This window comes from Anomalospiza imberbis, chromosome 12 (assembly GCF_031753505.1).
Source record: "Anomalospiza imberbis isolate Cuckoo-Finch-1a 21T00152 chromosome 12, ASM3175350v1, whole genome shotgun sequence".
NCBI classification, from domain to species: Eukaryota; Metazoa; Chordata; class Aves; order Passeriformes; family Viduidae; genus Anomalospiza; species Anomalospiza imberbis.
Genome location: NC_089692.1, coordinates 10,408,000 through 10,421,517, shown reverse-complemented (window position 1 = coordinate 10,421,517; position 13,518 = coordinate 10,408,000). Strand labels below are relative to the sequence as shown.

Genomic DNA, 13,518 nt, shown 5'->3' with positions numbered 1-13,518 from the left:
CTCTTTTTATTTTTTAAGAATCATCCAGCTGAAGTTACAAACTTGGAAGGGAAAAAAAAAAAAAAAAAAAAAAAAAAAAAAAAAAAAAAAAAAAAAAAAACACCAAAACAAACCCATCGACTGCAGACTACTGGGTACCTTCAAAAATGCCCTGTTGATTTAACTTAGCTGTGGGAGCTAAGCATGCACCAAACGCTGCTCTTTCTCTGCCGAGCCGCTGCCGTTTGCTCCCGCAGCTGATTTCCGAGCGCGGCACAACGCCGGCAGCGCGAACCGCGGCACAACGCTGCCCCCTGCCGGCCGCCGCCAGCGCCGCAGCGCGGCCCCGCAGCCGCCGCCGCGCCACGGCCCGAGCGCCGGACTGACTTAGAGACTCGGCAAAACAGACATTCCCAATTAACGTGCTCCTCTGTCTCCTCCAATCGCCGAAATTAATTGTGATTAATATGTTCGAAGTCATAAAACATTAAAGCAATGCTTAAAATATAAATTAGAAGCAGCTTCTGTCTTGGCCCGAGCGCCGGCTTGCTGATAAATATCATCCGAGGCCTGCTGAAAGGAGATACACTGACGCCACCGTGTTTCTAATTAGAGACACATGGCAACGTCACACCAACTGCAGAAAACCTAACCCCCGAGAGCTCCAGAGTTTGCTGTTTTTCCATGTTTTCAACACACAATGGATATAAAATATCAAACATCCTTGTCTCTACCTCATCTAAGCCTGTGTTAGTGAGAGAGTAAGTTGTCATTTGAAAGAAAAACAAACCAAAAGATTTTTTTTAAATTATAAGGGTCGTTCAAGAATGCGAGCACATAACAACACCAAAAAAAAGGGGAAAAAATAACCCAAACACATAAGCAAGTTATATTTTCTCTCCTTTTGTAGGAAAATTCAATGTTCACTGATTTCTTGTGGCGACTGACTCCACAACTGAAATGTCCTCTTTTCCAGGCGTGTTTTCCGAGTCTGAACCAGCCACTGCTGGGGCAGCTCCCACTGCAGGCCAGCAGCTGAGTCACAGCATTTCCTGTCAGATCCAAGGTTCTTGCTGCTCCTCAAACACACCCCTGAAACAAATGGCACTCAGCATCCTCAGCTACAGCACAAACTCTTCCAACCAGTACAGGCAAGTTGAGGCTAATGTATGCTGTGGCCAGCAGAAACGACCGAGAAGCAGCTTCTGATGCAGACGGATGGAGAGGAGGACAATGGGTTTGCCAGCACAGCCCCTTTGGAGTGCAAACCCAGAAACGGGCACGCTGGCAACTGCTCTGAAACTCTGACTGCACAGGCTCTCACCTGAGGCTCTACATGGACAGCAACAGGATAACAGTGTTCGGCACTGGATCCCTTTTCAAGAAATGCACAGTGTACTTTGAAGTACCCAGAAATTATTATTACATTTATTCTTGAAATTATCCCCTCTTGCAGGTTCTGGCTTTGGTCTAAGCGTGCAGGTGGACCACAGACAGCTGTACCTCCAGATCACCAATTTTGCTCTCAGCTTTTCTCAGACATGTGCACCACTGTTGTCATGAGCAGAGGTGTCTGTCAGGGTGTTGTACACAAATGTTGACAATGCACAGTAGTTGTGTGGTGTAATATTTGGCTGTCAACTTGTGAGACTCTAAAAGGCTCATATGAAGCTTTTATGAGGCTTTCAAACTTCAAAAACAAGCAAAGTCAAGAACTAACTAAAATCCTGGGGTTTTGGATCTGATTTTGCTCACATTTTTTCTGGCTACTGGGGGATAAAAGTAAGAGGAGACAGTGAAAGGCTGACATTGATTCTGCTTCTCATATGTTCTGAATAAAGTCTAAAACCCATTACTACAGTACATTAAAAACATAATTGTGAGTGCTCTCAAAATTAGGCCCTAGAGGCTTTAGACTTTAAAACTCGTACTTACCATAATCTCCAGTTTTCTCCAAAATTCTTCCAATTTAGCCATAGGCTTAAGCCACCAATCAGTGCACTTCAAATACCTCTTGCCTTGGAACCAAAACTGCCTGAGCCACTCAAATTCAACCTGCAAGATAAAAACATATGGCACCATAAACATCCACAGTCCTTATCTGGGGCAGGAACGGGGTAATGCAAGAATCCAGCTGTACCCATAGAAAAGGAGACAGTTACCAAAGTTGGTCATTTCTAAACACACCTTTACTGTTTATTTCTAAATACACCCAGCTGTCTATTTCTATTCCACATCCATTTGTGACCTGAGCTACTCTCTTCAAACCCAGAGAGGTGCAAAACTCAACTCTTTTTTTTCCTGTTTCTTACATGGTGTACATGTATAACAAACATTAAAAATTCCAGCCAAATATGCACCAACTCTGGCTTATTGAGATTAACACTGTGGGTTTCAAATTGTTTCAGTTATAGAAGATGGAAAAAAGCTTGCAGTAATAATATTGCTAGAATGCAGCCCAGTAGCTTTGGAATGAGAGGGTGGCACACAAGGAATCACAGCCTCTCATCCTTCACCAGACAGCCCAGTTAGCAAAGATGCTGCTTTTCTTTAAGAGTAATCCATATTTCTGGTCTTTAGAATTCCATATTTATCTTTGTTGTGGTAGTTACATTTCACACTGAGTTCAAAGCTGCTTTAATCGTTATTTGTACCACAAAGAAGATTTGTTTATCCCTGCTCAGCTCTGAAGATGCAAACAAAGACAACCTACCAAGGTGCAAGAATAAAGAAAACTGCCCAAAGCTGTCACCTAACACTCCCTTTCCTGCAAGAGAAAACTGAACAGCTACAGAAATCTGAAAGTGGTCCAGTTAACATTAACTAAAGGTTTGGTCCATACATTAAAGATTACAATAAAAAATACTTAAATTTTCAGTGTATAGAAAGAATATTAAAGCAAGTTTTTTGGTAAAATATAACATGATTAGTTGGCAGACACAGATCTTAAAATGTCTTTAAAAAATCTTGACTGCTAGCTAGTGATTTTTTAGCAAAGAAGTTTGATGACATCCTTCCAAAAAAAAAAAAAAAAAAAAAAAAAAAAAAAAAAAAAAAAAGCTGAAGGAAAGAAGGAAACTTTGCTTCCTCTATAATATTAACAAGGTATGAAGGACCCAGTTATGGCTTGGTAGGAAAAAAAAAAAAAAGTATATGAAGTTTTGGGAAAGCCAAGCATACCATTCTTCAATTAGAATTTTAATAACTGGTTTTTTTCTCTCTTTGCTTCTTTTTTGAGTTTTTTGGCCTCTACCATGTGCTGTCTGGCAAACAGGTCCCATGCAATTAATCATGAGGCCATTAATCAATGAAAAAAAATTTATTAAAATTAATGTTAAAATATGACTCATCATAGATCTATTTCAGTCAATCTGATTTTTACCTAGTGATATTGATTTGTTGCAATAATCTATGTAATTTCACTCTAATTGCAGTCTGGCATATTGGCCAAAATTTAAATGTATCTTGATCCCATACAAAATATATATAATTTGACACAAAAGAGTCGTTTTTTAGGTCTAAGATATAAAGTAGAGCAACAAGCTAGTTCATTTTCTGCAGGATTAGCTGGTCTCATCAGAGGTCAGTGTGTACCTAATTGCAACAAGAGGCTGTTTAATGATGTGGACTGCCATCTCACACAGGTATCAATCTCTGCTCTGCTTTCATCTCACAGCATCCCTGCTTAGCTCTAACCTGGGTTAATAAATTGGGGTTGGGGAGAGAATGTTTCACCCTCCAAGATGGCCACTAAACTACTTGACAAGTGTCTGCTCTGAACTGTGACCTCTGAACAGATAACTGTTGATTCTGAGAAACAAAATTATCATGATGAGGCAAGGGTGACATGATTTCTCTTCTGTAGCAAGAATTACTTCTCTTGGCTTGTCTCCTTCCAGGCACAGGAGAAGCTGTACCAGTAAAAAAACCTCAACATTAAATACTGGAGAGACACAAAAAGCTCATTTATAGCCCTACTGGAATGGAAGTTAGAGAACATTCATGTTCTGAGACAAAACTCTCAGGTTAACAGCTCTTGCTAAGGATTTTTAATTTAAAGACTCCTATACATGAGAAATAACTTTAGTTATCATTAGAAAGTATTTTACATGACTGAAGAGGACATAGCCTAAACATATTTACATATAAAAACATGTAGGCTAAATGTCTCAGGAATAATTTTCATCTTCTAATTGATTTTCACTTATGACTTACATCTGTGCAAGTAAGTTCAGAATCAGGCCTCATGTCTAATCTCAACATATATTCAAGTTGTCCTTTAAGCAATGATTAAAAGTCAATTTTAGGTTATTGTCAATATGGGGTAGTAAAAGGCCAGCAGCAGCATTTGACATTTTGTGAGGCAATGCTCTTCAGTCAATTATTTAAAAGTACTGGTTATTCAATGCCACACATGTAGGTGATCTGTATTTTCTCTCTGCCATACTAGTAGCCACCAACCACCACCATCCACCAACATGCTCACTGCAATGTGCTAAAACAAACTAACCTTCCTTTGGCTGCCTGCACCTCTCCCCTTCTCACCCATGACCTCAGTGTCTGACACCACATCCCTTCAACTCAGCTAGCCCAGGTTTCTACCTCCTCATGCATTCTCCAAGATCAATTTATCTTCTTCTGCCATAAAAACAGATTTGCTGTAGGCAAAAGGGACTGTACCTCACAAGCAACAGGGCAACCAATTCAGTCTCTAGTTTTAATCATGGTAATCAGGAGCTGATTATCACAGATGAGCAAACACCCTGATGTGAACAATCCCCTCCCTTTCAAACTTCAGTACTTAGTTTGAAACCTGACATATTTTCAACACAATCCCATGACACTAAGAAGACTTCCTCTGGTGTTTTACTACACTGAGGACATCTGAATATTAGTTTGGTGCTGACAAATACAGAAGCCTTGAAAGTACCTCACACCAACATGAACTATTAGCAGATTTTGCATTAGTCAGAGCAAGTAAAATTTTCTTTGAAATGTGAAGAACAGGCTGGTGAAGATCTTTTCTGCCAACATGAACTATTAGCAGATTTTGCATTAGTCAGAGCAAGTAAAATTTTCTTTGAAATGTGAAGAACAGGCTGGTGAAGATCTTTTCTGCAGATTTATTTTTATATGTATGAGCATTTACATGATCTGTCCGGCAGTATTTAGTCTGTGGTTTTCCCCAGGTGCCCTGTAACTCTGTTTGGGATGTACTCAGCAGCTGTATATGTTTAGGAAAGCCAAGCAGGATGGAAAGTAGGAGGAGGAGCAAGAGGCTCCCATTCAGAGAACTGTGCAAGATCATTTCTTTTGGGATAAATTATTCCTGACCAAACAACAATGTGACTGTGACTGTGTGTGAGCTGTCAGGCTATTGTACTCCACAGCTGCCAGGGAACTGCATCTGTTCACCCTCCTACACTCCTGCCACTAAAGTTTCTGTGCAGACTGCAAGGCCGCAGACAAACTGCACGTGAACACCCTTAATTAAGGTTATCTTCACTTACAACTACAAAGTACACACTGGGAGCGAAGTGACTCACACATCTAACACACTGCACATACCTTGCAATTACTCAGATATTCCTTTGAAGGCTGTTTTAGTGAGGGAGACCATGACAACAAAGCTAGGTTTTAAGAAATATTAAACTTCCACCTGGCTGCCCACTAGAGATGCTAAAATCCTCATCAGGTTAGCATCTTACTTTTTCAATAGGAATACTTCTGTCAAGACATCCAAGACAGGGCCCTGAAAAATGAACTCTGGGAAATCTAACATCAAGTAAGGACACTCCCCAGATACTCTTTTAGAGGTTTCTCTGCCCACCAAAAAACTGGAAAAAAATGAAGTCTCCACCTATGCTTCAGATCCTCAGTTCAAACACACTTTATCAGCACAGCAAGTCAATTTTCCTGCCCAGGAGTACAAAAGTGAAGGCACAGAACCATTCCTCATTCTTTCAGACCTGCTCTTAGGCTTTTTCCCTCGAGCAGACACAGATAATTCATCCAGGCCTCATTTGGCAGAAAAGTTAATTTCAGCACAGACTGTGAATCTGCTAAACTAGTAGATTTTAGCTTGGTCCTGTGATGGTTCTGTTCTGGTTAATGTTCTCTGATGATTGCTTTGGAGGTAGCAGCAAGGGGGTAAAAAGAATGAACCCGTAGCATTTCAGGAAGATAAGGAACCAAGAAGAATGGCTGCACCTAGTTATAAGAGTTAAAACTGAAGAACTTCAGTTCTGAAAATATTTTAAAATAAAACAGAATGATATCATCACCTCTAGACATTATCTCATTTCAAACTCATGATCTCTGGTTCAGAAGAAGATTAAAAAAATTGCAAGGAGCTTTACGAACAGCAAAGAAAGCTGCATATCAGAAATACACAGGCAAAACTGGGAAACCGGGTGGCAGTTCTCCATTAATCCTATGGAGATTTGGATTTTAGTGCTATTTTGATTTTACATCAAAAACTGTTAACAAACTAAGAGTGTGAAATGAAAGGCTCATTTTAATCAGTAAGCAGTTTGATTCTTTTAAGAAACAAAAGAGTCTCTTGTTCTTCCATCTGTCTGATAAAGTTTAAACCTAAAACCTGTATTAGAGCCTGAAAAGACAAAGATTTATCATACAAGAAGGTAGGAAGCTTTTATATGCAAGAAAAGTTGCACTAGCTTCACAGGTCTTTATATTTTCAGCTCAGTGATGTTTGAAAAAACAAATAGGCATTTACCATAGAGATAAGCCTCTAGAAATTTTGTCTACTTGTGCAGCAATAAATGAAATTTAAATAGCACTCTAATAGCAAGTGAAGATTTGACCTTGGGATAAAAAATTAAGGAAAAAAGAAGAAAAGAATAGTAAGATAGGTGGATGGCTATCTCTTTTCAAATTAAATATAGATCCAGTGTGTCTACTAAGTCCACAATAAGTACAAGTTAAACAAGGATTGCTGTTACAGTATATCCCATATGTGTAACAGGAAACATCCCTGTATGTCACATTGCAAAATTATTCAGGTGACTGCAAACACCAGGGGCTACTCTCTCACCTGATGTAAACAGCACATGGCTTTGATGTTAAAGGACCCGTGCAAATTTATACCAGCTGTGCCTGTGGCCCTTGCTGTGCAAACCGCATATGCGTGTAGTTTTATGGACTGAGCCTGATTAATGTTTTGTAAACCCCTGCATGCATCAGACTTCTTTAAATTGCCCTAGGAGCTGTTTTGGTAAAAGTCAAGGGCGCAAATCTTTTGCCAACACTACGCACCATTTTACCAACTGTAAACACAATACAGATAAAAATGTGTTCTACAAAGTTTTAGTAGCACTACACAATATTATATTCCTCAGCAGACAGAAATTTAAACATTCTACAGAAATTCTAGTTTGAGTGAAAATGACCGTTGTACAGCTTCTAATTTATCATAGTAGAAATACAGCACAGCTCCAAGCAGGAAAGCACTTCCAGCTTCAGTTGAATCCTGCCAAAGTGTATTAATACACTTGCATCTTTTGTAGCACTAAATGACTTGCTTAAATATGTTCCTCACAATTATCTCAACTGTATTTCCTTCAGAACGTACTTCAGAGCCCACACTCAAAATTGTGCCACCTATGGCACTGTGCAAAAACCTGGTTCAACAAAAGCCAGGGAGAAGTAACTGAAGAAGTCTACCTTCTCCTTTCCCTCTAATCCTCTAATCCCTTCTCTCTCTTCCTTTCTGTTAGAGAAGTGCTAGAGTAGTCTGTTTGACCACCACACTGTCAGTTCTGGTGTAGTATTTTGTGAAGCTTCTCTCACTTTACCAGCAGAGGGATCTTAAGAAGGAAAAATGAACACTTCCACGATAATCCCAATTACTGTACCCAAGTAAAAAAGTCATAAAAGCCACATTGCAAACTCATACAAAGCAATGCCTTGTAAGCAGCTGAACACACTTAATTGCCATTAACTCCATGAGGAGACTGCACTGCTCAGACCTGGCTGACGTATTTTCAGTGTAGATCACCTCACCTCATTATGTATTTCTTCTACTTGCTTCACCACTGCAGCTTCCAGTGACTTCAAAGACAAAGCCATTGAATCAGAATCGGTCTGTAAATTCTGGAGTGCCAGTTCACACTGTCCAAGTATGTATTCCAATGTTCCTCTTGAAGACTACAAAGATACAACAAAAACTTTATATATAGCCACTTCAGAAAATCTGTGTTTCTCAACTACATTTCATCAGCAATCCATGAGGCGTGGTGCAGCACATCCACAATTCACATCTGGTAAGCCTAGCTGGGAGTTAAGGCCAACCACCAATACAGAACCAAGTGTACCTCAATCAAAAATAAACAACAGCAGTTAATTAAAAGAGTTTGAGTCATAAGCATAACATGAACCACAATTCTGATAAGCCACCACAGTGCTGCATACATGGCACCAGGATATTGGCTTTACAAGGGACCAGAGAGTGAAATGTTTTTGGTACTTACATCTGCCACCCTGTGAGTTGAGCTGAACCGAGGCGATAAACCAGCCAGAACACAGTGCTGGTGTGTCATATTGAGATCATCTAGGGACAGATTAGAAAACCTTAAATACAGGGAAAAATTATACTTAATAAAAGTTAATCTGGTTGAATATGAATTAAGTACACTACTTTTCTTGCTTTAATGCTTAGAGAACTCAGTCACATAGCTCCAATGTTTTGCAGAGCACAATATTTATTTACTATTCCAGAGTCAGAAATATTTCTACTTACACTAGCTTTCACCCATACAGTTTAGAAGTGGCATTTTCCCACCTCTCATAGGGAAAGTCAACTAACAAATTAATTCCTCCGAAGCTGAGAAGACTACTAAGTATAGACTACTGAGGAGACTAAAGAGACTACTCAGAAGTTACAATCTTTTTCCAAAATCACTAAAAAATACTGAAAGTTCCTGAAAAAAAATGCTACAAAGAAAAAGAACTTATGAAAAAAACTATTTCCTATAGACACATATGAGGATAAATTGCTCAGAACCCAGTCTTGCAAGGGCCACAGAACATTATAATCTCTGGACATCACAATATTTAAATACCACAATCACTTTCAAGAAGAATTGTGTCAGAAAACAAACCTAAACACTTCCACTACCCCTTTCAGTGCCCATTCTTTGTGGCTGTATGTAGCAAACATAGAATTAGACTTATTACATTTTGATTTGCATCTTTATTCAAACCCTTGGCATAATTTTCATTGTAGAGGTGCACCTTGGAATTGCTTCCAACTGTCTCTAATCCTTTGTGAATCCCAGAAAGAAGCCTGTAATTTTAATTTTAGAGTTTACAAAAAATCTAAAACTCTAATTGTACAAAAATAGTTGAAGCTTCATTGATTGAATCCTTCAAAGCATATTAAAAATACATTTTAGGTAATAAAAGATTGTGGCAAAGATTTGCTTTCTTTTTCTCCTAAATATATATTAACTGAAAAGAAAAATCACTCTTTGTTAAATTGGCCGTTGTCCATCTGGCATTAAAAGCTTTTATTCAGATACAGAACACTACACACAGAATGCTATTTTGGTTTTAGAGCCAAACCAAAGCTGTTTCATTCCTTGGTCACCCATGTTGGAAGTACCACAGTGCTCTTGTGGGGTTCAGTAAAAACAATTCTTAAGGAGTCAGCCTCAGTTTTACATGACTAAGCACCGACACATGAGGTCTGCAACACCAAAACAGAGAGTCTTCAGTAGAGAATGCAGGCTCTTATTCTCTACATGGGACTCCCCTATCAATAAAGCTTCTCAGTGATTTTCCTGTTATTTCCAGATAGCAGATATATTTTGGAATCTGGATGTTGCATATTCAGTTTTTAATTGTGGAGGCAAGTTCACATGGTACATCTGTCTCTCCCTGCACTGTACTGACATCTGGGGCTTTCTGACTCTTGTTTTCTCAAAATACATCCCTCCAGCACAGAACCTCAGCTCAGTCCTCTCCTCTCCTTCAAACTACTGCCAGCTCCTCCCTTTTCTCTCTGATCCTGTTCTCAGTCCCTGCTCCTGCTCTGTCCCCTCTGGGCTTTCTTCTGACAGCTGAATTACCTGGGCTCCACCAGCAGCACTGAAAGCCTTGTGCTTACACAGCCTTTGTCAAAAGAACAGACTAATGGATTTGTCTGTGTACAAACACTGAAATAACACACAGACACTTAATTCTCCTTCTACTACTGAACTATCAGTGAGCTGAGGAGCCAAAGCACTTCAAGAGGAACAGTATGACACCCATGTCACTGCAGACTATTGCAACATAACAAATAAAAGGTATGAAGATAAGAAATTCTTAGCCAATCCTTAATGAATTGGAGGCTAAAGGCCCTAAACTTATTACTTGGAGGTAAAGCATATCCCAGGAAAACACAAACCACAAGGAGAAATGGCTCCCAGAATTACCAACAGGGATTTATATAGTCCTTTCTATTCTCTAAAGTGTTCCTCATGAACTTTTTAGACAGTTGCCTTTTATCTATTTCGAGAGGCAAGGAAAAGGTACAGTGGCGTTTAAAGCACTGGCAAAATCTTTGATATTCTAACCACCACAATAGCTACAAACAAAAGTGAAATGGAATAGAATTTTGCTATTAATTTTCTTAACTACCATTAACAAACAAGTAAACCATGCACAAATAAAAATTAATTAAAAGTCTAAAAACTAGAAAAATAATGAATTTAAAAGAAATATGTCAGAGTTGTCATAGTTCACGATCAAAGTTTGGTAATGACAAATACATTTCTGGAGTTCTAAGTCTTAATAGCAGGGAATATGCCATTTGGATTAAATGTGGACTCAAAAAAAAGGAGGGGGTGAAAAGCTCCAACACATTCAAGATGCTAGAGAGCAAAGAGGGTTCAAGTTAGTTTGTGAAAACAGAAGCAGATTAAATATCTAGAAATAGTTTAATGAGTCACTTTATACATGTGGAAGTGTTTCCATTAAATACTTATCTTTAACCACAAGCCAACCACTGCAATGTGTGCAACCTACTTCTGGTTGGTTATGAAAATAATTTTTTGATGCTTCTCAAACTATAATTTGCTGGGGGTGGGGAGTGGTATAACATTCAAAGTTCATCTTCATGCTGTTTTAAAACCCTAACCTTGAAGCTAAGAGCTTGATCTATGGGAAACAGCTGCAGAAAAGTAAATCTGCCTTTGAAAGAGTTCAGAATGTATTTTTGCTAAGTACGTTTTGAAGTCATGGTAGGAAAATTAGTGAAAATTGTAAATCTGCTTGCAAATCTGGTCATGTCTAACTCAAAGATTAGGGAAAAAATTTCAATTTAATAGTAGGACCATGACAAGCCTAGTTAAGCATGCTCTAGTACAGAGCAGATGGGGCCCTTTACTCACCTCCACGCGTTTTGGATTTATTGCATGCACCCAACACGTTTCATATTAGACACCCCTTGACTGTGTACTTGAGACAGCAGGGTTCAGTGTCCACTTCCTCTGCAGACCAATATATTATTCTAAATTGAGCTGAAGTGTTTCCGTTTCATGAGTGATATAAAGTTTAGATTTGAATTTTTAGGCAGCAGACTTGCAGCCATTCACCAGACTTTTTTCTTCATATTAAGAAAAGCCTAAACAATTATTTTTAAAAAATTGTCTTACTGAAAGGAGTTTTGAGTTTTTGTTGGTTTTGCTTAATAAAATACATTTATATTATTGTAATAGCTTAAAAGAAGAATGGACGTGATCACCTTATATTTAGTATTAACATATATTTAAATTATGGCTCATGATTTCATCTGAAGAGGGCTGCTGAGAAGGAAGATGTAAATATAAATTATAAGACATTTTACTTCATTTCTCCCCAGAATAAAAAAACATTTATAAAGCCAATGAGGAGAGGAACAGAAACATTACTAAATGTCTACTAGAAATGCTTAAAAGAAAAAAATGGGTTTTTTTTGTTACTTTGCTATACCCATTGATCTTGATTTACAAGTTACTGTAATTGCACGTTACTATAAGAAATATCCAGTTACCAGACTTTCTAATATAGATTTGTGTGTACCTCAGGAAATACTAGTGGTATTACAGGTACAGGAATTGATAGGACCTGACTTTTAAATTATAAGTAACATATTGAATGTGATGTTTCAGCATTTTCAACATTCATATAAAGCAGTAACCCTACACCAGTCCAACAACTGGAAGAACAGACCTACAGAGTGGCTGAGTTCTGTGCTGGGGTGGGTGAGTCAGTGGTGGTCACAACCAGTCCTCCCATTCCTATCAGTCAGCGCCTGTACCTGAACCACCACCAGCTGCAGGACTCTTCCATGTTCTATTTTCTAGATGTTTTCTATTTTCAGTGGCATTCTGCCACTGCTTTTAACATAATGCCAGTAAGAGGACTCTGCTTACTCAAATGAGGTTCTGGAATACAGCATGTACAAAAGCATAAGATAAATGAATCTTCTTTTTTTATTATTGCCAAGTTTCTTTTTTTACAGAGTTTTCATATTTTGTCTTTTAGTTGGCATCCTCAAGATACCCCTTCTTAAAAGTAAGTGCAAAAAATCTGAACGGTAAAAAAATATACTGGAACTATATATGTTTCCTTATAGTGTCTTTCACTCCAAGTTAAAATGATAAAGGCAGTTGTGCTACACAAAGAAACCTAATAAAAGGGCCATTTCGAGAATACCCTCTAAGACTATTTAGAAGAGCAAATTTTTTTCCCAAGTAATTGAAAAAAACACGAAGACTATGGAAATGCAGAGGAGATTAAAAAAACACCTGGCCTACAGAGCTCAAATCTGTAGCTCTTCAAAAGTACTAATAAGAAAGTGATTTACACATCATCTTCAAAAGAATGTTTAATATATCCTTTGTTTCCATCTAAACATGCTCATGATGTTACTCATTAAATAAACTAACTTTCTGATCTACCCTTCATATAGAATCTCTGAAAATACTTTAGTCACTATATAAATTCCACTAGGGAATAAAAAACACCCTTATGATCTGGTAACTCAATCAACTACAATCTACAGTATTTTGCAATAAAAATACTAAAGTTAGTCCCCTTCTTTTATTAAAGACTTTCTGAATCTCTTGGCCAGCATTGCTCTATATGCTCAAAGTTTCCAGGCAGGAAGGATTAGATAAGAAGTTTACTTGATGCCCTAGCTGCCATTGCACAAAAATAGATTATAATAACGTTGCTAGGAATGTTTAGCTGCCACTTTAACTTCCCTCTTTCCTTCTAGGCTTCTACTTAATCTCTTACAAAAAAGGGAGGCACATCCAACCCACTATGCCGAAGGATCCCATATCTTAACACCTGATCTTTCCATGTCTGAACATTCTTCAGAGCACAGTTAGTCCAGTATTTCTACATGACACTTCCCTGATGGCAGTGCAGAAGATTTGATGAGATAAGTAAGAACAAGGAATGGTACATGGTTTTTATGATGGCTTATAAAGGAATTGTTTTTAGTAAATATACTGTGAAAGGTAAAGTTCAAAAGACTGTTCTGCC

At 38.3% G+C, this 13,518-nt stretch overlaps 1 protein-coding gene and 1 long non-coding RNA gene across 11 annotated transcripts in view; both read right to left on the bottom strand.

The window, feature by feature from the left end:
- The window catches only part of FTO (FTO alpha-ketoglutarate dependent dioxygenase), a 223,642-nt gene that overhangs the window by 155,902 nt on the left and 54,222 nt on the right, over positions 1–13,518 (bottom strand). For all 10 annotated transcript variants that reach the window (XM_068202714.1, XM_068202724.1, XM_068202716.1 and 7 more), the window contains 3 exons: positions 8,472–8,551; positions 8,005–8,148; positions 1,915–2,034 (listed from right to left, as the gene is read on the bottom strand). In XM_068202714.1, the coding sequence (XP_068058815.1) occupies positions 1,915–2,034; positions 8,005–8,148; positions 8,472–8,551 (344 nt within the window). The remainder of the gene's footprint in view (positions 1–1,914; positions 2,035–8,004; positions 8,149–8,471; positions 8,552–13,518) is intronic.
- LOC137481185 (uncharacterized) lies at positions 9,124–13,515 on the bottom strand. Its single transcript, XR_011003382.1, has 3 exons — positions 13,321–13,515; positions 9,389–9,450; positions 9,124–9,286 (listed from the first exon to the last, which is right to left on the bottom strand). It is a non-coding gene; the product is annotated as an uncharacterized lncRNA (long non-coding RNA).